The sequence below is a fragment of the Scyliorhinus torazame genome, chromosome 1 (genome assembly GCF_047496885.1).
Source record: "Scyliorhinus torazame isolate Kashiwa2021f chromosome 1, sScyTor2.1, whole genome shotgun sequence".
NCBI classification, from domain to species: Eukaryota; Metazoa; Chordata; class Chondrichthyes; order Carcharhiniformes; family Scyliorhinidae; genus Scyliorhinus; species Scyliorhinus torazame.
This window is the reverse complement of record NC_092707.1, coordinates 144,372,666-144,398,699: the sequence shown is the minus strand read 5'-3', so window position 1 is coordinate 144,398,699 and position 26,034 is coordinate 144,372,666. Positions and strand designations below refer to the sequence as shown.

The window sequence follows — 26,034 nt, the reverse complement described above, 5'->3', positions numbered from 1 at the left end:
ACTTCACATACAAGGTTAAGAAATTTCACATCTTCACTGGCAATCAAAAGAAATTGCCTTTGACATGACTGCAAAACAACAGAAGAGTGCTTAAAAAAAAAGAGCCTCAATTATATGTTTTACCTAAGCAGATCTCTGGAGTTAAATACAATTTAATTTGGAATGAGGGAAAGAATGGGAGGTCCTGTTGCACATCCCAACCTCTGAGCCAGAAACCTTGGGTTCAAGTCCTATTCTGGGACTTGATCATGGAAAATGCATTTAACGTGGTCAAACTGGGTGATTATCAATTTGCGGATCTTTCCAACAAGCCAATGGCAGGAAATAAAAGCAGGAGAGATTCCTGGTCAGCCATGCTTGATGCAGAGTGGTTCTCTCCAGCTAAAGGCTCTGGGGGACAGGCTCCTGGTGCAGCAGAAACAAGCTGCAGAAACAGACGGAAGCACCTGTTTTATCTGCCTCACATGTCTCTGGACGCAGAGCACTTCTAAGTCTAAGAAGGGAAAGAACAAAAGGGGAGATTTCCATATCCTACACTGCTCGGAAAGCTGACTTAAACCATTATTACCTGGTCTGAGTTCAGTCAATTGCACTTGTGAATATAAAGTGGGGGAATACCAGAGATGTGATAATATTGGAGACTTATGATATGTGCAAATTCAAGGATCTCGCAGCGGTCGATTTACCTTTTGTCGACACGTTTTTTGTTGAGGAAGATGGTGCCAACCTTTATTGATACTAGAGCACAACAAACAGAATTTGCAGGACTCTGCTAAAGTGACCCTCTTCAAGGGCTGTGCAGAGAAATATTAAAAATTGACTTTGAGTGAGACATGGAAAGTTGCTACATGAAATAAATATTCCAGCATTTAGATGCAAGCAGCTACCGGTTCATGCCATGCATCCAACAGCAAAGTAATGTCATATTTCAATGTATCCATTACAGAATTTTGATACAAAAGCCAAAATGCAAAAAAAATGAAATCAAAGTAAACTAGATTGGTTCTAGCATAAGTAAACTCAATTGATTCTAGTATAAGAAAACTAGACTGGGCCTTTTTACATTTTGAAAAGCAGGGCTGACGTATGAAGAGCCTGTTTAGAATGTGTGGCAAGGTATGTTACGCTTAACACATCAAACGGTCATCTGCAATTTCAGATAAACCATGGTATTTTCTTCCCTTCCAGATATAAATCTTTCAAGCTGTGATGGGATCACTTAAAATTCAATAACAGTTTGCTTTAAACTATCATAGTCATGTCAAATTGGAGATCGAAGCACATGCAGAATGTTGTCCTTGTGGGTGAAGTTGCTTGAAATTGTGGGGTTTGCAGTGAGGTATTGTTCCCTTCGAGGTTCGCACCCCAAAGAAAGAAAACGGCAAACGTTTCCAAGTTGAGTCAATCCCAACTAAGATAACTTCTCTACTACAATCGTCCTTGCAATTGTGTTGCAAGTCACCTTTCTGAGATGCTCCTCACATAACATAATTCTTCAAATGCTTTGGCAAAAGAATGAACTTAAAGCAGGAAAATGGAGGGATTTCTGTGGAAAACCAGAGGCATTTTCAGATGGTCAGTGGTTTGCCAAGTTTTGAAAAGCAGAGCAAAAGATAGCAAGGTAGAATGGTTTCGAAGCAAGAGTTGCTGAGAGGAGGAGGTGCTTTGTAATAATTCAAATGATCTCCAACAAGTCTGGGTGATGAACTCTGGAGTCAGAGGAACAGATGGTGTGGGCAGTTGAATTAACGGCTGAAGTCCTCAGACAAATTGCTCAGAATCATAGAATTTACAGTGCAGAAGGAGGCCATTCGGCCCATCGCGTCTGCACCGGCTCTTGGAAAGAGCACCCCACCCAAGGTCAACACCTCCACCCTATCCCCATAACCCAGTCACCCCACCCAACACTAAGGGCAATTTATCATGGCTAATCCACCTAACCTGCACATCTTTAGACTGTGGGAGGAAACCGGAGCACCCGGAGGAAACCCACGCACACACGGGGAGGATGTGCAGACTCCGCACAGACAGTGACCCAAGCTGGAATCGAACCTGGGACCCTGGAGCAGTGAAGCAATTGTGCTATCCACAATGCTACCGTGCTGCCCGAATGCGACTATAGATGTTGATCTTAAAAGTCAGCCCATAGTTCTGGATTAGTGAAGGGTGGAGGTGGGCAAACAGAGAAGGCAGCTTGGAGGACATTACAATAAGTAACCACCAGGCGAGCGAAGGTCTCAGCTGTGAGGTGACTGAGGTAAAGATAAATTTAGAGTACCCAATTCTTTTTTTCTAAATAAGGAGCAATTTTAGCAAGGCCAATTCACCTACCCTGAACTTCTTTGGGTTGTGGGGGCGAAACCCACACAAACACGGGGACAATGTGCAAACTCTACACAGACAGTGACCCAGAGCCGGGATCGAACCTGGGACCTCGGCAACATGAGGCAGCAGTGTTAACCACTGTGCTACCGTGCTGCCCTAGGTAAGGATAAAATTGAGCAAAGTTCTAGTGGCTGAAGAAGATGGTGATAGCGACACGTTTGATGGGAGGCTGAACCAGAATGTCAAAATTGTGGACCACTGGGCTCAGCTTGTTACGGGTACATAAATGCTCATCTTGACAATGTCCAACAGAAGCTCTGAGTTGCGGGGGGATGCAGCGGTGTGCTGGGGCGGTTGGGAAGGTGCTGGAGGCAGGGACTTGATTAATCTGGGTATCAGGCTGTCGTGCGACTCTTCTGTAACAATCTGATTTTGGAAAACTTAACAATGGTGTCTCATGTCAAAGAAAAGATCAACACCTCTCCAGTCATTGTTAAAGGGTAAATCTCTCGTAGACATTTTATAATTGCTGTTCCTATTGGTATGTTGCCAAGTATAATTCTGGAATGGATAACCGTAGACTCTAATATGATGCATTTATTTTAATAATAAATGTAACAAATGTGCTGACTGTATACAAGTGACTAAAACATTCACAGTTCCGCAAAGCTTATGTGGATCTGAGCAGAGTTTTAATAGTTTGGTGGGAATGAGCATAGTGTATTTACTGCTGCAAAACTGCCGCTGTTTTGCCTTGCCAAAAAAAAAGGGAACCATTGACTAAGATTCACATTGAGGTACTAGGGGAGAGGCACAGACACGTCAACCAAAAGCTTCAGTTGCCAATTTGTTTCAACAGGAGTCCAGCTCTAGTCCGACTCCAGGGAAGAGGCCACATTAGAGGCAACATAACTGTACCATGTGACTGGTGTTTCATGTTTGTACAATGAACATGTGCCAGGAATTAGATCCTGTCGCCGAATGTGCCAATGTTCCATTGGCAGTTGTGCAGTTTTGTGGATGAAGCTTTTCAACAGCAATCCTAATTGAGCAGGCATTAGGCAGAGGAAATAACCACATTAATATCCTGGCAGGATCCATCTTTTTTACTCCTTGAAGCCTTTAGTTTTCAGGAAGAATTTGTAAAGCAGTGCTTACCTATTTCTCAGCCTGTGCACATGTCAACATTACTAAAAAAAGGCACTGTAAACTCTTTTTACTGCTGCCATACATATTGGACTGGGTTTTCCCTCCAGGGCTGAGAAACAGAGGACTGTTTCTGGGTTCCGAAGACCTTGATGTTGCAGCATGCTTTCATTTATTAATCTTTCATTCTAATTTTTGATGTGTATGTTGTACCTCAAGCTTCAAGAAAACACTTTTCTCCCTCAATAATAATGGTTATTCAATCACATCTCAACAACTCACATTTACATAGTGCCTTGAACATACAGATCAGCAGGAGCCAGGCCAGGGAGGGATTTTAACATAGATGGGAGAATTTTAAATTTGAGGCGTTGTTGGATTGACAGCCAATGTAAGTCAGTGGGTACAGGGGCAATGGGACTTATATACACAACTTCCACCCCACACCCTAAAATCACCAGATTAGTAGTGAGATATGATGGTCAGCATGTTGCATTAGGCCCATGGGACTACTTAATATTGCCAGGCTACTGATTTGGTGTTTCAAATTATCAACAGGATAATAGGATAACGATATTACTGGCTTCAAGATCAAACTGTGGATGCCACCCAGAGACTAGCACTCCATTAACTGTACAACTGAATGCATTTGCTCAAAATTTAACTGCACTTTAATGGAGTGACCCCAAGACAAAGTGGGGAAAATTGATGTTATTACAGTGACAAAGATAGAATAGGGAGGGACAGGGAAATATCTTCTGATTCATTGATTTGGGTCCAAATGCCTGTGGTGTCGTAAGATTCGCAACACCCACACACTGATTAGGAATCATGCAATCTCCTCAGAAGAGAGCTTCAGAAGCAGGAGAAAACTTTGCTTTTGAAAAAATTACTCATTGTACCTCTTCCCCTGGGATGGTGGGTAAGGGACAGGGAGAGCGTAATATCAGCATTGTTGTGACATACATAAGGAACCCAGAACAGTCATGTTTCTAAAGCATTTAAATCAAGTTGTAATTCTGGCCTGGGGACAGACCCACCCATGTCAGAGCAACAGTTTGGAGTGTTTCTGATCCAATAAGAATTTCACTCAACTTTCCCTTCTTCAGCCAGCCCATCCTCATCTATCTGATTGATCCAGTGTGATTAATCCTGGGGTTGGGGTGGTCAATTATCTTTAGCAGGCAGCCCCTCCATTCCCTCTAGGGAGTCATAATTCCTTAAATATTTTACTTTTGGGCCTTAAATGGCCCATGGACATCCTCCTCCTCCCTCCCCCCCCCCCCCGCCCTATTTGGAATGCGCCACTGTAATTCTCCAAAGGCAACGCTGCAGTCTGCCTCTGTTGTGTTCCATTGGCGCGGAATACCTGCTCCAAATATCTGAAATACCCTTCACTGCGATCTGTGGCAGGGTCACAAAGAGGTCGAACTTTGTCTGCTAGAAGTTCCATTTCACTGTAGTCCGAGTGGGGATTTTAAGCTGTTATCTAAACTGCCCGGTGAGTAACAAATTCCGTGTGTTTGCAAAAACAGAACTTTCTAACTCTAAACATAAAATTCAAATTGTACCAATTCCATTGGGAGTTCAGGAATGCTGTGAGATTCCAATACGGGGAGCAATACAAAGGTAATGGTCTATGAATTTAGTTATGTGGTCTATGACATTAGTCACACATGTGCAAAGTAAGACATTTTAAATTGGTTATATTTACACAGATTCTTACTGCAAACTTCTCACATTCCGTGATTGCAACAGTAGCTCCATTGTAGTGAGCTACAGAGCTGAAACTCTGAATGTAAACCCCCAATAATCAATGCTTTTGTCAGTTCCCAAGCATTGTAAGAATGAGGTTTGACTCTGCATTGCCACATTTATAGCATAACATTACAATCTGCATTGAAATGTGAAGAGCGAGACAACATTAAATAAGAAATGCACGGTCCATGCAATAATGCAGACGCAAGCTTGTATGGTCCCTTGTTTTGCATTTAGTGAATAACTTTGCACAGATAAAGGTTCTTCCACACCCTGCTGATTCTCATCAATAAGATACAATGTGAAACTCTCAAATCACAAAAACCTTACCATGGCAACAGTCTCCCGAATCTTGTCCATTTACTTCTGCTTATGAGAAAACCGACAGATGGATCAGTGACGGCATCCCAGGCTCGGCCAATGAAGAGGATCAAGGATGCAGATGACGGATGAAGCTGTAGTTACAAGAAAATGTGGACACACAGCTAAGCCAATAAAATTACTCATTTGTGCAGTGCAAAAGTAAATTGGCATACGGTAGAAGATAAATGTCCTGCACCTTTCAACACAAATGTTTGTTATGTAGAAGACATTTCATGATAGTCTAAATGTTATCGCTGACATTCAATGCACGGGTTAACTTAGGATCTTAGTGAGCTACAATAGGTGAACTTGACTGACAAGATTGTTTGTTATTTTTCACCTCCTCACCAATATCCTGGTGGAATTAACTCCATGCTGAGGTACTGGTCTTTCAGTACCGAGTGCATTCGGGAACCCCAATCACATGGCCATTATCTGTGTGAGCCTTGAAAATGCATGTTGCCAATAATACAAGCCTCACAGCCCTCTGCCTCTGGTTGAGCTGCACACATATTCATTCCCAGGAAAGATTATTGGGCAGCTATCAAGAACAGGAACCTCAATTCCTCTCTTGCCAACCTAGGCCCTGAGGCCAACTGTAACGCTCTTGCCATTCTCCAGATAAAAAAACAGACTGCGGATTAAATCCAATACATATTTTGTCAAATTGCATAATTACTCTTTGTATTGCAGATGGGGGTGGAGGGAGAACAATAGAGGCAGCATTTAATACAGATTATGCATACAAGAGCTAACGATGCTCGACAATTGCTGATTTAATTGAAATATTTTTAGCTTTCCCGTGCAGAAATATTTTCAACTATGACAGTGGAATGGAGTTATATATCAATTCCGAAAAACATTTTCCACAGTAACTAAATTATGGACTTGCAATTATTAATTCTGTAAGTTTTTAACTCATACAAACTTCAATTTTGCCACACAGAAATCACAGCAATTTTGGTGATAAATAATGCACTGGCCCAAACTCGTGGGCAATTTCATGCACAAGATTTGAAAATCCTAACAATCGACAAAATCCATTAGGTGTTTGAGATAAAATCACCTATGGTCTGTCTCGCACTATTTCCCAGTGATAACCAATATTAGGAATGTGAACACTGGCTATTTTACGTCACACTTCTCATTTCAGTCAGTAATCATTAACCTGGACCAATTTTAGGATGAAAACAATGCAAATCAATATTACTGAATCAGCTGGGTTTACCTGTGCTACATCCAGCAGGTAAATCTGTAAGAAGAATCCAATGGCACATCCGGTTATCTGGTAGGGTGCTCCGCCAATAGCATAACATAGCTTATTGCAGACTGATAGATTCTTTCTCACTGCCCTCTGAAAGAAAAGAGTGAAATACATTTAAAAAAGAACACGAGTCATCACTTTTTGGGCTGAGTTTTCATCCCATTTACTGACAAAAATATACAAAATGGTTGATACCAGTTCAGGTGTCGTTTGAATCTGTAGCAGCTATTAACTCCACGTTCTATCAGCACAGACAACACTGTAGGGATCCTATGGATAGTAGAACTATTACACATAAAATGTCTGGTTTCAGCCCATGTTCCCCAAAATAATTAATGTGTCTATGATATCTGCTCTACTTTAAGGAACACAGGATATTCTCAATGTTATAATGCTCAATAACAAGGGCGGCACTTTGGTTTGCATTGTGCCAGGGACCGGGCTCAATTCAGGCCTTGGGTAACTCCCCTTGGGAAAGTGGGCCGAGGTAAGCTGCTCTTTCAGAGGGTTGGTGCAGACTCGAATGGCCGAATGGCTTCCTTCTTCACTGTAGGAATTCTACGGTTCTAACAAGTTTAAAAAAAATAAAATTAGCTCTACCTGGAATTGCCAACACCTGGTCTAACTGCAAGAAACAAAAGTGCAGGTTTGTTACCCAGTGTGCGTAAAGTTAGCTGGTCTCAGCTAGTACATTCAGTACTGTAGACTATTTGTACTTGCTGTGTCCACATACTAACTAGTGAATGGCAAATCATTCTGTGATGTATTCACTACATTATAAACTCATCCTGTCATTAATATGGCGAGGTGCAAAATAAAAGTACAAGCAATATACTGAATTCTGCGCTGATCTCAATCAAGAGATTACACCACAGTATTGCGTTCCCCTAAAGCAGAATCTTCAGCACCACATAGCGTATTGACACTGAATTACACAGACCTGAAAACCGATGGTTCAACTGTTAGTTTGTCTTGGTTTTAGGTGATTGACAAATGTTCATCAGTGAAAGTGGCTGGCAAGGTCCAAATGATATTAGAGGGGGTGAAAGTAGCAAGGATTTCTGCTCTGCTTGCTATTTAGTGACAGGTGCTGTAAAATGTAGATGCCAAGTGAGAATGGGATGCCCTCCTTCATCAAATACCCTGCCAACAATTACCGATGAGGAATAACTTGGCAAGTGCGGCATGGTAGCACAATGGTTAGCACTGTCGCTTCACAGCTCCAGGGTTCCCGGTTCGATTCCCGGCTTGGGTTACTGTCTGTGTGGAGTCTGCACATTCTCCCTGTGCCTGCGTGGGTTTTCTTCGGGAGCTCTGGTTTCCTCTCACAGTCCAAAGACGTGCAGGTTAGGTGGATTGGCCATGCTAAATTGCCTTTAGTGTCCAAAGGGGTTGGGTGGAGTTGCTGGGTTATGGTGTAGCCATCTGGGATGGCCACTTACAACTAGGGACAGAGAAACTCACAAAACCTAGTGGGTAAAATGGACAAGGCAAGACTCAGGCAGGCTCAGAGCCCGAAATGTATATTTGCAAGAAAGAAGTCCAGTCGGTATCGAAACTCCGACCTTTTGATGGGTCCGATTAGCATTTGATGGCCGATCTTCACCAGAACAAAGGACTGGTACTCGAGCTATCGGTACAGTCCCAGACATTTTGGCGCCACTCCCTGTTCAGGGGAAGCATCAACAACGGGGTCAGTGACCGCTTGGGACACGCCCAGCCATCCAGAACCCCGCCCACTTATTGGTTAGGAATCAAACAGTGATCAGGGATCACCCAGATTAGTGGGGCCCAAAGCGAAGGACCGCCCAAAGGAGCACGAAAACCCCCGAGTATAAGAAGAAGGATTCGCCATATATTCGTCCTCTCTTGGACCTGGTGCCCCGGCCACAACCATCTCCAATTGCAGCAACACCAGAAGCAAGTACAAGATCAACGCCCGCTACCAGATGGATGAGCCCAGCTGAGCAGCAGTTACTCCCTCGAACCCGAGAGATCCAGAATCGAACAGCAGCCACTGTTTCTCTGACCTAAGGCGGGTGCCCGAAGTTAGGTACAGGTTGTCTTAGTCGATAGGTGTAGTTAACTAGTAGTGTTTAAATTGCATAACTAATTGTGTGTAAATAAAGTACCCTTAACCTTGAACTAACTAACTGGTGTTTGGCTCTTTGATCGATAGCCGGTTGAAACTTGTAGTGGTATCATTCGATACCTGGCGACTCTGAGCATTAGGACATAGATAACATAGAGAGAAGGGCAAACTCACTGATTGCCATAATTGGAACAGAGCCATAGGAAAAGACAGAGGAAAAGAAACTTGCAACAGTTATTGGTGACATCTGACGGGACTCGACCCAGACGTGACTGTGTCACTCCGAGAGAACCCACAAAAGTGTTTGTATTAGAATCCAAATTTGGCAAAGTAAAAGAAACCACAAGTGAAACCAATATCAATCAAACCTCCAGAATTCGGAAGTGTGTAATTTGCATGCGTACTAACAAAGGGATAGAAGGTAAACTCGATAGATTTTGTTGCGTGAAACTTTAGGGAGTTGCGTAAACCGAAAAATAGCTAGAGCCGTACCCATGTTTGCACCACCGCTTTCTCCCCTTGTTCCAAATTTCCGGTAGACAGAAGTAATTGTTGGGATGGCCATGAAGGCAATGGAACGCCTTATGCATCCACAAGAGCCCGAGGTCGCAGCGACCAATAGATCAGAACAGTGTCCCGTATGGGAAGAAGAGATTAGGAGATACCTAAAGGGGAAAGGATGGCCCCTATGGTCGGAGTTTTGCACAAATGAAGAAACAGGTCCTGGCAGCATAGGACAGACTTGGTGGGACAGCCTGACCGAGATTACAAGAAAAGTTTAAGCAAGGTTCGTAAGCTGATGGCAATCGTGTCCTGTCTGGCACAATTGCGAGGCACAGAGGAAGTTGTGAGGACGCTCCGCAGACAGCTTGAGGAGAAGGAGAGAAGCAGAGAGGGAGATATTAGTGAAAGCGAGAGATTAAACGTGCAGCTCCGGGAGCGATACACTTTGGGATAAGTCCGGAAGACCAGTAATTGCAGGCAGTCCGGGGACACCCCGTTGAGTTCCTTTGGGACACAGGAGGCTCCCGAACCACGTTAAACTCCTCCACCATGTACCAGAGAGAGATATGGCCCACCACAGACACCATTACCCTTAGTGGCTTTACAGGTCACCTCCAGCAGAGACACATCACAGCCCCTGTGGACGTACAGCTCGGTAACATTAAAACAAAACACTCGGTCGTTTTAGTTGATTTACCCCAGGCAGCAGAAAACATCCTCGGCATAGATTTCATGAGCGCACACAACCTTTCATTCGACCCCGCTAATAGATGTATATGGAAAATGGCTAGAGCAGCGCGAGCCCCCGCCACGCTCACAGTAGGAGATTATACCCATAGAATTAGCTCAGTAGGAGTGTACTGGTTTGATCCACAAACCATTACCACAGACAAAGCGGTTAGAGAGGTCTTGAAAAGACATAAAGCAGCATTTGCCCAGCACAAGCACGACTGCGGTAAAATCCCAGGTGTAGTAAACATTACAGGTCCCGATCCTAAGCCCCAGTAACAGTACGGCTTCCCCCAACAAGCCAAGGTAATTCAAAGTTTACTAAATCAAGGTTTCGACCCGTAGCATCGACAAATAATGGTTCATGGCAACTGACCATCGATTATAGGGAATTGAACAAAGTGACTCCCCTAGCAGCTCCCACCGTTGCCACGAGTCCCGAGACCATGTTAAAACAGGGATTCCAGTCGAAATATTTCACGGTATTGGACATCAGCAATGGCTTTTGATCCATACCACTGGACAAAGCATGCCAGTATAAATTTGCGTTCACCTTCCAGGGACAGCAGTACACGTGGACGTGCCTTCCACAAGGCTTCCGCAACTCCCCCTTCATCTTTCACAGACAATTGGCAAACGGGTTATCTAAATTTTCTCGCCCTGAATGCCTTGTTCAGTATGTGGACGACTTGCTCCGACAGACTGACACCAAGGAAGAGCACATTTCGCTTCTTTCCGAATTGTTAGAACTGCTCACAACAATTGGATGCAAAATTAAACCCAAGAAAGCCCAAATCCTCCAGTAAAAAGTCACATATTTAGGTACGGTCATCACGCATGGGAAGCGTGAAATAGAACATAAATGCATAGATTCCACTGTAAAATTGCCCTTGCCCCAAAACGCTACAGCACTCCGGTGGATTTTTAGGACTGGTTGGATATTGTAGAAACCAGACGGATTCGCCACAAAAGCAGCCCCACGTTCTGAGCTCCTAAAGAAACAGGTACCATGGAAATGGCTTCCACAGTACACGGATGCCGTGCATGTGTTGAAACGCACTCTAATCACAGCCCCCACTTTGCAAGCCCCAGATCCACACTCTCCATTCGCGATAGAGGTAGCGACCACCAACCGAACCCTTTCGGCCGTACTCCTGCAGGAAAGGCACGATCGTTTAGGACCCGTAGCCTATGCCCCACGAGTCTTAGATCCAGTGGAACAGGGATTTTTCACCTGCAAAAGGCACCTGTTAGCAGTTTTCTGGGCGGTACAGTACTTCTCGTACATTACCGGACTCAACCCAGTGACCATTTTGACCGAGCGCACCCCGACACAGCTTTTATTGGACGGCAGACTAAAAGACGGCACAGTAAGTGATGTGCCATCAATTACGGCAGAGGACGAGTTGAGTGTGAAACTGTGGCTTTAATTAGCTTAAAGATACCTGGCAGACTGAAGGCAGGGCCGGAGGTTGGCCACCTTTATACCCGAGCCCGAGGGGAGGAGGCACAGGCGGAGCCAGCAGGGGCAAGCCCAGGCACGTTACACACAGCAGGTATAATACAATACAGTGGTTTACCACATTCACCCCCTGTTTAAAAAAAGGAGTTCCGGCGGGGGTGAAGTGGACGGGTTGAATTATATATGGAGTCTGTCGGGGGCTTTGACTTTCCGCTGTGACCGCCGCAGTCCCGGCTGTGGTGTGGATACTGGTGCCGGATGAAGTGTTGAGGCCTGTGTGTCCAGGAGTGTGTCGTCTTCTGCGTCACCAAGTAGATGTGTGCCTGGCGACGGACCCTGAGGCTCTGGCGTGCCATGCACTGGGACTAGCAGAGTATGCCATGGCCCTGGTGCACCATGGGTAGCAATGGAGGGAGAAGGTGTCGGGTTGGGGGTAGTGGTGATGGTCGCTGGGGAACCTGTGGGTGCCAAATCCCGAAGGGAGACTGTGTCCTCCCGCCCGTCATGGTGTGCCACGTAGGCATATTGGGGGTTAGCATGGAGGAGACGGACCGTTTCAACCAGGGGATCCTACTTATGACTCCTCGCATGCTTCCGGAGGACGGGCACTGGGACCGTCAGCCAGGACGGGAGCGAGACCCCTGAGGTGGACTTCCTGGGGAAGACAAACATTCTCTCATGAGGGGTCACCTTGGTGGCGGTACACAGGAGCGACCGGATGGAGTGGAGTGCATCGGGAAGGACCTCCTGCCAGCAGGAGGCAGGGTGACTTCTAGACTGTAGAGCAAGAAGGACGGCCTTCCAGACCGACGCGTTCACCCTCTCTGCCTGTCCGTTCCCCCGGGGGTTGTAACTGGTAGTCCTGCTTGAGGCGATGCCCTTGGTAAGCAGGTACTGACGCAGCTCATCACTCATGAAGGAGGAATCCCGATCACTATGGATGGAGTTGGGGAAAACAAATAAGGTGAAGAGGCCGTGCAGGGCCTTGATGACCGTGGCAGAGGTCATGTCAGGGCATGGGATGGCGAAAGGGAAACGTGAGTACTCAATGATGTTGAGCAAGTACACGTTACAGACAGTGGAGGGGAGGGGCCCTTTGAAATCGGCCCCGAGGTGCTCAAAGGGGCGGGAGGCCTTTACCAGGTGTGCTCCGCCTGGAACGGGATGGACTCGTCTACTGCGTGCATTGCGGCCTTGGCAATATCTGCTTCGATGCGGTTGAAGGCCAGGCGTGCCTCAGCCGTCAAGGGAAGAAGGGTGGATTTAATGAGTGGGCGGGCCTTGTCCGCATAATTGGGGACCCACTGGGCATAATAGGAAAAGAACCCCAGGCATCTCTTCAGGGCCTTGAGGCAGTGGGGAAGGGTAAGTTCCAGAAGGGGGCGCATACAGTCGGGTTCGGGCCCTAGGACTCCGTTTTCCACAACGTAGCCAACGATGGCTAGGCGGGTTGTGCGGAAAACGCATTTCTCCTTATTGTACGTGACGTTAAGGAGCTTGGCGGTGTGGAGGGATTTTTGGAGGTTAGCGTCATGGTCCTGCTGGTCATGGCCGCAGATAGTGACATTATCCAGATACGGGAAGGTGGCCCGCAGCTCATACTGGTCAACCATTCGGTCCATCTCGGTTGGAAGACCGAGACCTCATTGGTGACGCCGAAGGGGACCCTGAGGAAGTGATGGAGGCGGCCATCTGCCTCGAAGGCAGTGTATTGGCAGTCCTCTTGGCGGATAGGGAGCTGGTAGTACGCGGACTTCAGATCAGTGGTGGAGAAGACTCGGTACTGCGCAATCTGATTGACCATGTCAGATATGTGGGGGAGGGGGTACGCATCGAGCTGCATGTACCGGATGATAGTCTAACTGTAGTCGATGACCAACCGGTGCTTCTCCCCAGTCTTGACGACCACCACTTGGGCTCTCCAGGGGTTAGTACTGGCCTCTATGATCCCTTCCCACAGGAGTCACTGGACCTCCGACCTGATAAAGGCCTTGTCCCGAGCACTGTATCGTCTGCTCCTAGTGGCGACGGGCTTACAGTCCGGGGTGAAGTTAGCGACGAGCAGGGGTGTGGTGACCTTAAGGGTCGAGAGGTTACAGACAGTGAGGGGGGGCAGGGGTCCATTGAACTCCAAGGTAACACTTTTTAGATGGCACCGGAAATCGAGCCCCAGTAGCATGGCAGCGCAGAGGTATGGGAGGACGTAGAGTTTGAAGTTTTTGTACTCAACGCCCTGTACTGTAAGGGTTGCAACACAGTACCCACGGACTTCCACGGTATGTGATTCGGAAGCCAGGGAGATTTTCTGGGTCGTGGGTAAGATTGGGAGGGAGCAGCGCCGTACCGTATCTGGATGAACGAAAGTCTCTGTGCTCCCGGAGTCGAAAAGGCAGGTCGCCTCGTGGCCGTTGATCCGGACGGCCATCATGGAGTTGGCGAGGTGATGCGGTCGAGGCTGGTCGAGGGAGATGGAGGCGAGCTGCGGAAGGTGGGCGGGCTGATCGAGGGTAGCGGAGGCCAGCTTACGATCGGGTGAGCAGGGGTTCGGGAGGCGGCGGGGTGATTCAAAGATGGCGGCCCCCAGGGGTCGCACGTGGCGTATGGCGGCGAAGATGGCGGCCTCCATGGGCTACACGCAGCGCTGCTGGGTTTAAAAACAGGACAGGCCTGGCAAACTTTAGCAAAATGGCCCTTCTTTCCGCACCCGTTGCAGGTCCCGCTCATCACTGGGCAGCGTTGTCTGGGGTGCTTACCCTGGTCACAGAAGTAACACTTTGGGACTCCGGAATTGGCAGGTTGCTGCGCGGCACAGGCTTGCCGCGCCCCCAGGTCGGGTGATGGCGGCGCCCATGACATCCATGAGGGTGCCGCGTGGTCGGAGGTGTAGGCATCCATGTTGTGGACGGCCACTTCTAACGACTCCGAAAGCTGTACTGTCTCTTGGAGGTCGAGTGTACCACTTTCTAGTAGGCGCTGGCGGGTGTAATTTGACATTATACCTGCGGCATAGGCGTCCTGGATCAATAACTCGGTGTGCTGGACAGCCGATACACTCTTACAATTGCAGTTCCGGCCGAGTACCCGCAATGCGCGCAGAAAGTCAGCTTCCGATACTCCGGGGCGCTGTCGCCTCGTGGCAAGGAGATGCCTATCGTACACCTCGTTGACTTTCCTGACATACTGTCCTTTCAACAGCGTTATCGCATCCACATACGAGACAGCGTCCCTGATAATAAGGTATACTTGCAGGCTCACCCGGGAGTTGTGAATTCGCAGCTTGTGGTGGAGGATTCGAAGCAGCGTAGCCAGTGTTCGAACGTGGTAGTGGCGTCGGCTGCTTGGGGGTCCAGCTCCAGGCGATCAGGTTTGAGTAATTGATCCATCATAAAACTTGAAGCTAATTAAATTGATGTGCCATCAATAACGACAGAGGACGAGTTGAGAGTGAAAATGTGGCTTTAATTAGCTTAAATTAACCTGCTGGCAGCCGGCTCCAGACTGAAGGCAGGGGCGGAAGTTGGTCACCTTTATACCCGAGCCCAAGGGGAGGAGCCACAGGCGGAGCCAGCAGGGGCAAGCCCAGGCATGTTACACACAGCAGGTATAATACAATACAGTGGTTTACCACAGTAAGCCAAATTCGAGCAGCGTGATGGACCCTACTCCTACAGGGACGCGACATTACCGTAAAACGGACAACAACGCACACGTTTCTGGCCGATAGTTTGCACTATGCAGGAACCTCACAAGTGCGAGATCATAGCCCCCAAGCACAGCACAGGCCCCTTTGTTCCCAAGTCGGTACCAAAGAAGACAGGTACCCGACCACAGACGACCCAGCCCACAGCCAAAGCATTGAGAATTTACGCAGATGGTTCCTCCACAGTCCTTGACGGAAAAAGGATCACAGGATGTGGGATTTATGTAGAGGACGCACAGGGATGGGCTTTAGAAGAAATTGCTTTAAAGTTGCCTGGACACTTAGGTTCGCAGGCAGCAGAGTTAGCAGCCATTGCTTACATTGTCCAGCACCCAGATTTGTTCCCGACCCCTGCAGACATATATTCAGACAGTTTGTACGTCTGCAACAGCCTAACAGAATTCCTACCCCTGTGGGAATCGAGAGGATTTATTTCCGCTGACGGAAAACCTCTACCCTCAGCCCCACTGCTCAAACATATCCTTCAGACAGCTAAAGGCAGGAAATATGGCATAGTCAAAATTCGAAGTCACCACCGTTCCTCCCCACCCAGTAATGTGAAAGATGACACCCTAGCGAAGGCAGGCTCATGATATTGCTACTTTTGGCAACCCGGAGTGCCCCAGTACACGCAGTTCAGGTCTCACAGACCAACATCCACGACTTAGCCCAGGCTCAGAAGGAAGACGAGGCATTAAAGGAAATTTTGAAAGGAAACTTCCCAGCCCCCTACAAAAAGGTTAGGAATTCCTTAACGATCCATGAGGGAATCGTTTTAAAAGATGGCATTTATGTAGACCCCCCCCCCCCCCCCCACAGGACAGGAATGAAATCATTTGTAAGTTCCATGACGGACATGGACACCAAGGGATTGAATCCACCCTTGCCCACCTCAGACCTCTCTGCTGGTGGCCTGATTTAAAAACCACGTATCCCATTACGTCGAAAACTGCCTGATTTGTGCACAGAACAACCCAGATAGATTTGCGAAAAAAGCCCAGCTACGACACACCCGCCCTGTGAATGGCCTGTGGATAAACCTTCAGTTAGATTATATTGGTTCCCCCCCCCCCCACCTGCAGAAATGGATACAAATATGTGTTGGTGGTAATCGACACATTTACGAAATGGGTCGAAGCTTTCCCCTCGAGAACAAATACAGCCAAGGCCATGGCAAAGATCTTAACCGAGCAAATTTTTACTAGATGGGGACTCCCCTGTAGTATTGAGTCGGACCAAGGTTCCCACTTTACAGGCAGGGTTATGAAAAATGTTATGACAATTTTTGGTATTAAGCAAAAGTTCCACATTGCCTATCACCCGCAGTCCAGCGGCATTGTGGAACGCATGAATCGGACACTAAAGGCCACACTTAGAAAAATGGTGCAGCAGCACAACACGACATGGGACACAGTGCTCCCATTCGCACTGATGTTTATTAGAAACACGGTGTCGAGTTCGACAGGATATACCCCCCATACCCTCATGACCGGACGACCCATGAAGGGTACCGAGTATTTATTCGGACTTGATTTGGCCAGCCCCGCAGTCACCGCCCTGACCCATGAGAAAGCAGTCCAGCACATGGTAGAAAATATTAAAGCAGCACAGCTCGCTGCAGCTGTTCGACTAGGCGCTAAACGAAAGCAGAGTAAGGCCTGCTTTGATAAGACAGTACACCCGACAGAGTATACAGATGGACAGCAAGTGATGGTCACCTTATACAACCCCAGCTCATACCTCTCACCTAAATTTGCAGGACCCTATTCAATCTCGGACAAAGTAAGTCCCTCAGTTTATAAAATCACGTATCCAAACGAAAATCCGGATGGTTCCATGTCAATCAGCTTAAGGTTTATGGAACGCAGTGCAGCCACTCACACCATCTCTCATTGGCGATGGCAGACAATGAGGACCCGCCCACTGACAACCCGAGTTCCCCCTCCCCCAGCAGCAGCAGCACGTCCACAAACATGACCTTGACCCCGCCCCCAGGATCAAATTTCACACTGACGCTTGATTCGGCTGCTAGCGATAGCGACAGCACAACTGAAGCCCCTGAGAGATCCGAACATTGCACACACAGTCCAGGCCCCAGACACTACAGCCCCAAAGACACCGACCAGGGTATGTTCAGCCCCTTTGAGACAATTTATTTTCCCACACCGGAACCTGACCCATCACCCGACGATAGCGACACCCCCCTTGCCCAGACTGCCGTACGGAACATGAAACAATGGCACCGTGATAATTCCTGTCGCCTGACACGGAATGATGAAATGGACCCCACATCGGCACACGCCACATTAGCACGCAACCTCCACACGTGAGTTTGCCACCCGGGAGATGGTGATGACTCCGAGTTTGACTCCCATCATGGTTTGACTCCCCTTTGTAACCGTTTTCAGAATGGAACCTTGAGGTGTCCAGATGATGAGAGTCAGGAACCGATTGAGATTTACGGTGTCCTGTACTCTAATGGAACCTACCCGCTTTTCTTGTTTAGTTTGTTTTAAATGTTGTTCCTTTTCTCTTGTACGATTTTGTGTGTCGGCCTCTCGGACACTTTCTTGATCCAGTCATAATTACTCTTCTGACGCCACATGGCAGTTAAAGAAACAAGTTTGTTGGAGCCTCTATATTTACAAATTCTTACCGCTCTTGGAAGGTCACTCAGGCAGTGGAGTAACGGCACTTATCCCCGCCCTGCCTGAGGACCCCCTATACATTTGGTCAGCCAAGCTCGGGTAGCGGAGTAACGGCACTGATCACCACCCTACCCGGGGATTCCACCCATTCTTACCCTGCCGCGGCTCATACCAGTTGGAGAGTTGTTTTCGAAACTCTTTTGCTGTTCTTTTTCATTCCTGTGGTTTAAAGAATGCATTTTCCCACAACTTTTGCCCCCTTCTGGCGACCCTTCGGTTGCTATCCCTCACCTACTATTTACATGTCAGAATCACTTGGTTGGAAAAACGAGTTTGCAGAGGACGGAGATATTGCCCGCCCACTCAGCCCAACAAACACAGGCTACGAGAGTGCTCGCACTGTGACACAGAACTTTTCCGGATGTCTTGTCTCCAAAATGATTGTTTTTTAACAAAATGAGGAAGTCACATATGGTGATGATTCTAATGGGAAATTGACATTAAGGAGAAAGACAGACAAACGAGATATTAAGCAACAAGATAATAACAGATATTATGCTTGTTCCCCTGGGAAGATACGAAGATACTTACAGACGGAGAAAAGCCTGAACTAGATGAAGACGACCCTGATGATCTACGTCATGATCGTCGCTGGAACAGTACAGTTGCGTGCGCTACCTACCCCTACCTCCCTCACCACAGGCCCCGAACACGACTACTCAACACAACACCCCCAGCCTGGACACTACACCACACAGAGACCCAGCCACCGATACCCCACATGGTGTGAGAATCTCGTTAAGTGGTATTCCCTGTCATACACAATGGAAGCCTTACTAGTCAGCCATATTGTGCAGTGTCAGATTGCGGAAATGGAGAAGGACAGCCTCCAGTATACACCTTTAGAGCCCCTTTCCTCGGACTCCAGCAAACCCCACAGTCTTTCTGAACCTCTCTCTTTAATAAATTCTGCGGTTGTTGTTTCGTTAATAAAGCTTATTTTTCTGTGTACGAATGTTAGTGATAAAAAGAAATGTGATGCTGCTATTGGATTTTTGTATTGTAAGATAAGTTCTTGGATTGTGAAATAGCAGCATGAGTGTAGTCTAGTTAGAGAAGGTTAGAGGTTCCCTTTTTATTATTTATAAGGAGAATGGAATATAGCATTGAATGTTCAATGGCCCCTTAGGAATTTTTAGATATGTGTTGTATTAGGGAAATTTAGGTAAATGTTTGTTGACCCATAGGACAGAGTAGGGTAGAACCTGTCCTTGATTAAGGGTACCCAGCATTTCAGAGAACAGGAGAAGACCCAGTATTGTGATCCTTCGCGTTGAAGATCAAGAGGATGGAGTGTAGCCATCTGGGATGGCCACTTACAACTAGGGACTGAGAAACTCGCAAAACCGAGTAGGTAAAATGGACAAGCCAAGACTCAGGCAGGCTCAGAGCCTGAAATGTATATTTGCAAGCAAGAAGTCCAGACAGTATCGAAACTCCGACCAATCAGCATTTTGATGGGGCCGATTAGCATTTGATGGCCCATTTTCACCAGAACAAAGGACTGGTACTCAAGCAACCAGGACAGTCCCAGACATTTTGGCGCCACTCCCTGTTCAGGGGAAACGCAAACAATGGGGTCAGTGACCACTTGGGACATGCCCAGCCATCCAGATCCCCGCCCACTTATTGGTTAGGAATCGAACAGAGTGATCAGGGATCTCCCAATTAGTAGGGCCCAAACTGAAGGACTGTCAAAAGAGCGCGAAAACCCCAAAGTATAAGAAGAAGAGTTCGCGATATGTTCGTCCTCCCTTGGACCTGGTACCCTGGTCACGGCCATCGCCAAGTGCAGCAACACCAGAAGCAAGTACAAGATCAACGCTCGCTACCAGACGGATGAGCCCAGCTGAGCAGCAGTTACTCCTTCGGACTCGATAGATCCAGAACCGAACAGCGGCCACTGTTTCTCTCACATAAGCCGGGTGCCCGAAGTTAGGTACAGATTGTCTTAGTCGATAGGTGTAGTTAACTAGTAGTGTTTAAATTGCATGACTAATTGTGTGTAAATAAAGTACCCTTGACCTTGAACTAACTAACTGGTGTTTGGCTCTTTGATCGATAGCCAGTTGAACCTTGTGGTGGTATCATTTGATATCTGCCGACTCTGAGCATTAGAACATAGATACCAAAAGAAAGGAGGGCAAATTCACTGATTGCCATAATTAGAACAGAGCCATAGGAAAAGACAGAGGAAAAGAAACTCACAACAATGGGTATGGGGTGGTGGTGTCGACTTATGTGGGGTGCTCTTTCCAAGGGTCGGTGCAGACCAGATGGTCCAAAGGTAAAATTGCTCAGAACCTCAGACTAGAATCCTCTGTCATAATGCTTCAGTTTCAATGTGGCAGCAAAACCCACTGGTGCTCAAAGTGGCAGCATTCTTAATTCGGGCCAGTTGCATTCAACATTTTAAAAAAAAGATGAGCAGAGTTTATTTCAGAAAACACAGACACCAGTTTAACTGCTCCAGGCTCAAAAACACAACCTTGTGCTTTGGTTTGGGATCTGACCAGATTTTCTGGGAGGAAATCTCCAAAGGAGGGTGGGGTCTGACAGGACCAGAGGGATTGGAGAAATTGGCAGGGGAATCGACTTGGGCTGAAAAGACTGCATTATTGACTCGAATATCTCCGATATGCATTTAACAGGAGCAGGTGGGTGGTTTGAAAAGCATCATAATGACCCTTGGCGTGTAAAAATAATTTACATCTTACTTTAGATCCAGGAATAAATCAGTCACTGATTTATAACCGGAGATATCGCGTGCCCTTCTCCCCTTTGCACTTCTTAAGGTAATTGAGCAAAGTGCTGTCTCTGGAGGTTCTCTCCTCAGACATTGGATTGGATTTTATTTATTTTCACGTGTACCGAGGTACAGTGAATTTCACCTCTGCTGTTATTTCAGATATGCCGGAGTTTTATCTGAGGCAGTTGGTTAGCTCCGCTTGCACTTCCCCAGAGGTGCTGGGGACCTCTGCCGAAAAGGTCTCTGTGGGGTCCCCCGGAGCTCCACATGTCTCATCCTGTGACATGGCCACCAGTCTCAGACTCATGTACATGTCGAGGCGGGGCAGCTCCCGTGACTAACTTTGCAAAGTCACACAACTAAAATGTGGGAGAAGCTCAGCCACACGCAAGGGGTTAATAGGCTGGACTGGTCGACCGGCAGGGGACATAGTATGAATTGGCAAGACACGGGGGAATGAAAGAATAGTTTGCAATGATCGCGGTGACACTGTGTGAACAGTTCGAGAGCGGAGGCCGGTCGGTTGGGGAGCGAATGGCCAAATACCCCGACTCACACACCTCGAAATAACAGGCCATTCAAACAGCCAAACTCAAGAGATTTCACAATGAACACACGACAAAACCACCCATGGGGGTCACTAGTCCTCATTACCCAATGTGAACAATCGTTAGATTAACCCCCAGTGATTCCTCAACCAAAATCACCCTCTTCCCCCCCCCCCCGCAACACAGCCCCCCCCCCCGCAACACAGCCCCCCCCCAAACACAAACACCCCTCTCCCCACCCCCACCCCTCGACACACCCTCCCCCCAGCCACACACACTCCCCACACCACACTCCTCCCCCCCCCACACACACACTCCCCCACCCACACATCCCTCTCCCCACCCCTCGACACACCCTCCCCCCAGCCACACACACTCCCCACACCACACTCCTCCCCCCCCACACACACACCCACACTCCCCCACCCACACATACACCCCCCCCAACACAAACACCCCTCTCCCCACCCCCACCCCTCGACACACCCTCCCCCCAGCCACACACACTCCCCACACCACACCCCTCCCCCCCCACACACACACTCCCCCACCCACACATCCCTCTCCCCACCCCTCGACACACCCTCCCCCCAGCCACACACACTCCCCACACCACACTCCTCCCCCCCCCCACACACACCCACACTCCCCCACACACACCCCTCCCCCACACACACCCCTCCCCCACCCACACACACACCCACCCACACAAACCCCCACCCACACACACCCCTCCCCCCCACACACCCCTCCCCCACACACACCCCTCCCCCCACACACACACACTCCCCCCCCACACACCCCTCCCCCCACACACACACACTCCCCCCCCACACACCCCTCCCCCCACCCACACACACCCCTCCCCCCCCACACCCCTCCCCCACACACACACCGCTCCCCCCCCCCACACACCCCTCCCCCCACACACACCCCTCCCCCCACACACACACACTCCCCCCCACACACCCCTCCCACCCCCCACACACCCCTCCCACCCCCCACACACCCCTCCCACCCCCCCACACACACACACACCCCCCCCACACACACACACCCCCCCCCACACACACCCCCCCCCCCCACCACACCACCCCCCCACACACACCCCCCCCCCCCACCCACACCCCCTCCCCCCCCACACACACCCCCCCCCCCCCCACACACCCCCCCCCCACCACCCCCCCCCACCCACACACACCCCACCCCCACACACACCCCTCCCCCCCCACACACCCCCCCCCCACACACACCCCCCCCCACACCCACACCCCTCCCCCCCACACACACCCCCCCCCCCACACACACCCCCACCCCCCCCCACACACACCCCTCCCCCCCCACACACACCCCCCCCCCCCCCACACACCCCCCCCACCCCCCCCACCACCCACCCCCCCCCCCCCCACACACCCCCCCCCCCCACACACACCCCCCCCCCCACACACACCCCCCCCCCCACACCCCCCCCCCACACACACCCCCCTCCCCCCCCACACACACACCCCCCCCCCCCCCACACACACCCCCCCCCCCACACACCCCCCCCCCCCCACACACCCCCCCCCCCCCACACACCCCTCCCCCCCCACACACCCCCCCCCCCCACACACACCCCACCCCCACACACACCCCCCCCCACCCCCCCCCACACACACACACACACACACACCACCCCCCCCCACACACACCCCCCCCCCCCCACACACACCCCCCCCCACAAACCCCCCACACACACACACACACACCCCCCCCACCCCCCACCCCACCCCCACACCCCCCCACCCCTCCCCACACCCCCCACCCCCCCCCCACACACACCCCCACCCCCCCCACACACACCCCCCACCCCCCCCACACACACCCCCCACCCCTCCCCACACACACCCCCACCCCTCCCCACACACACCCCCACCCCTCCCCACACACACCCCCACCCCTCCCACACACCCCACCCCTCCCCCACACACCCCCCCCACCCCTCCCCACACACACCCCCCACCCCTCCCCACACACACCCCCACCCCTCCCCACACACACACCCCCACCCATCCCACACACACACCCACTCCTCCCCACACCACACACCCCCACTCCTCCCCACACACACACCCCCACCCCCCCCCACACACACACCCCCCCCTCCCCACACACACACCCCCACCCCTCCCCACACACACACCCCCCACCCCTCCCCACACACACACCCCCACCCCTCCCCACACACACCCCCACCCCTCCCCACACACACCCCACCCCTCCCCACACACACACACATACCCTCCACACCACACACACACACACCCCTCCACACACACACACACACCTCTCCACACACACACACACACCCCTCTCCCCCCACACACACACACCCTTCTCCCCACACACACACACCCTCACCTCCCACACACACACACCCTTCTCCCCACACACACACACACCCTTCTCCCCACACACACACCCTTCTCCCCACACACACACCCTTCTCCCCACACACACCCTTCTCCCCCCCACACACACACACCCCTTCTCCCTACCACACACACCCTTCTCCCCCCCACCACACACCCTCACCCACCCCCCCCCCCCACACACCCCCCACTCCCCCCACACACACCCCTCCCCCCCACACACACCCCTCCCCCCCCACACACACCCCTCCCCCCCCACACACACTCACCCCACTCCCCCACACACACACACCCCACTCCCCACACACACACCCCCTATCCCCCCACACACACACCCCTCTCCCCCCACACACACACCCCACACCCCACACACCCCTCTCCCCACACACCCCCTCTCCCCACACACCCCCTCTCCCCACACACCCCTCTCCCCCCACACCCCTCTCCCCACACACCCCTCCCCACACACACACCCCCTCCCCACACACACACCCCTCCCCACACACACACCCCTCCCCACACACACACCCCTCTCCCACACACACACACCCCTCCCCACACACACACACACCCCCCTCCCCACACACACCACACCCCTCCCCACACACACACCCCTCCCACACACACACTCCCCTCCCCACACACACACCCCCCCCCCTCCCCACACACACACACACCCCTCCCCCACACACACACCCTCTCCACACACACACACCTCCCCACACACACACACCCCTCCCCACACACACACACCCCTCCCCACACACACACACACACCCCTCCCCACACACACACACACCCTTCTCCCCACACCACCCCTCTCCCCGCACCCACCCCTCTCCCCGCACCCTCACCCTCTCCCCGCACCCTCACCCTCTCCCCGCACCCTCACCCTCTCCCCGCACCCTCACCCTCTCCCCGCACCCCCCCCTCACCCCGCAACCCCCCTCACCCTGCAACCCCCCTCACCCTGCAACCCCCCTCCCCACACACACACACCCACCCTCTCCCCACACACACACACCCACCCTCCCCACACACACCCCCTCACCCCCCTCCCCACACACACACACCCTCTCCCCACACACACACCCCTCTCCCCACACACACACCCTCTCCCCACCCCCCCTCTCCCCTCTCCCCACCCCCTCTCCCCACCCCCCTCTCCCCACCCCCCTCTCCCCACCCCCCTCTCCCCCACCCCCCTCTCCCCACACACACCCCCTCTCCCCACACACACACACACCCTCTCCCCACACACACACACACACCCTCTCCCCACACACACACACCCCCTCTCCCCACACACACACACCCCTCTCCCCACACACACACACCCCTCTCCCCACACACACACACCCCTCTCCCCACACACACACACCCTCTCCCCACACACACCCCCCCTCTCCCCACACACACCCCCCCTCTCCCCACACACACCCCTCTCCCCACCACACACCCCCTCTCCCCACACACACCCCTCTCCCCACACACACCCCTCTCCCACACACACCCCCCCTCTCCCCACCCCCCTCTCCCCACACCCCCCTCTCCCCACACCCCCCTCTCTCCACACACTCCCCCCCCCTCTCCCCACCCCCCCTCTCCCCACCCCACCCCCTCCCCCAACCCCCCTCCCCCCACCCACAACCCCTCTCCCCACCCCCCCTCCCCCACCCCCCCCACCCTCCCCCAACCCCCCTCTCCCCACCCCCCCTCCCCCACCCCCCTCCCCCCCTCCCCACACACACACACCCTCTCCCCACCCCCCCTCCCCCCTCCCCCCTCCCCCCCTCCCCACACACACACACCCTCTCCCCACCCCCCTCTGCCCACACACACACCCTCTCCCCACACACACACACACCCTCCCCCCCCACACACACACACTCTCCCCACACACACACACACACTCTCCCCACACACACACACACCCTCTCCCCACACACACACACACACCCTCTCCCACACACACACACACACCCTCTCCCCACACACACACACACCACCCTCTCCCCACACCCCCTCTCCCCACCCCCCTCTCCCCACCCCCCTCTCCCCACCCCCTCTCCCACCCCTCTCCACCCTCCCCCCCTCTCCCCACACACACCCCTCTCCCCACACACACACACACCCTCTCCCCACACACACACACACACCTCTCCCCACACACACACACCCCCTCTCCCCACACACACACACCCTTCTCCCCACACACACACCTTCTCCCCACACACACCCTTCTCCCCCCCACACACTCACACACCCTTCTCCC

General features: G+C 51.3%; 1 protein-coding gene across 1 annotated transcript in view; it reads right to left on the bottom strand.

Annotated features, from left to right (window-relative positions):
• mfsd2ab (MFSD2 lysolipid transporter A, lysophospholipid b) overlaps positions 1-26,034 on the bottom strand; it is a 95,565-nt gene that overhangs the window by 68,722 nt on the left and 809 nt on the right. The window contains exons 2-3 of the mRNA XM_072500934.1: positions 6,821-6,946; positions 5,560-5,684 (exon numbers count right to left, since the gene is read on the bottom strand). Of these exons, the coding sequence (XP_072357035.1) occupies positions 5,560-5,684; positions 6,821-6,946 (251 nt within the window). The remainder of the gene's footprint in view (positions 1-5,559; positions 5,685-6,820; positions 6,947-26,034) is intronic.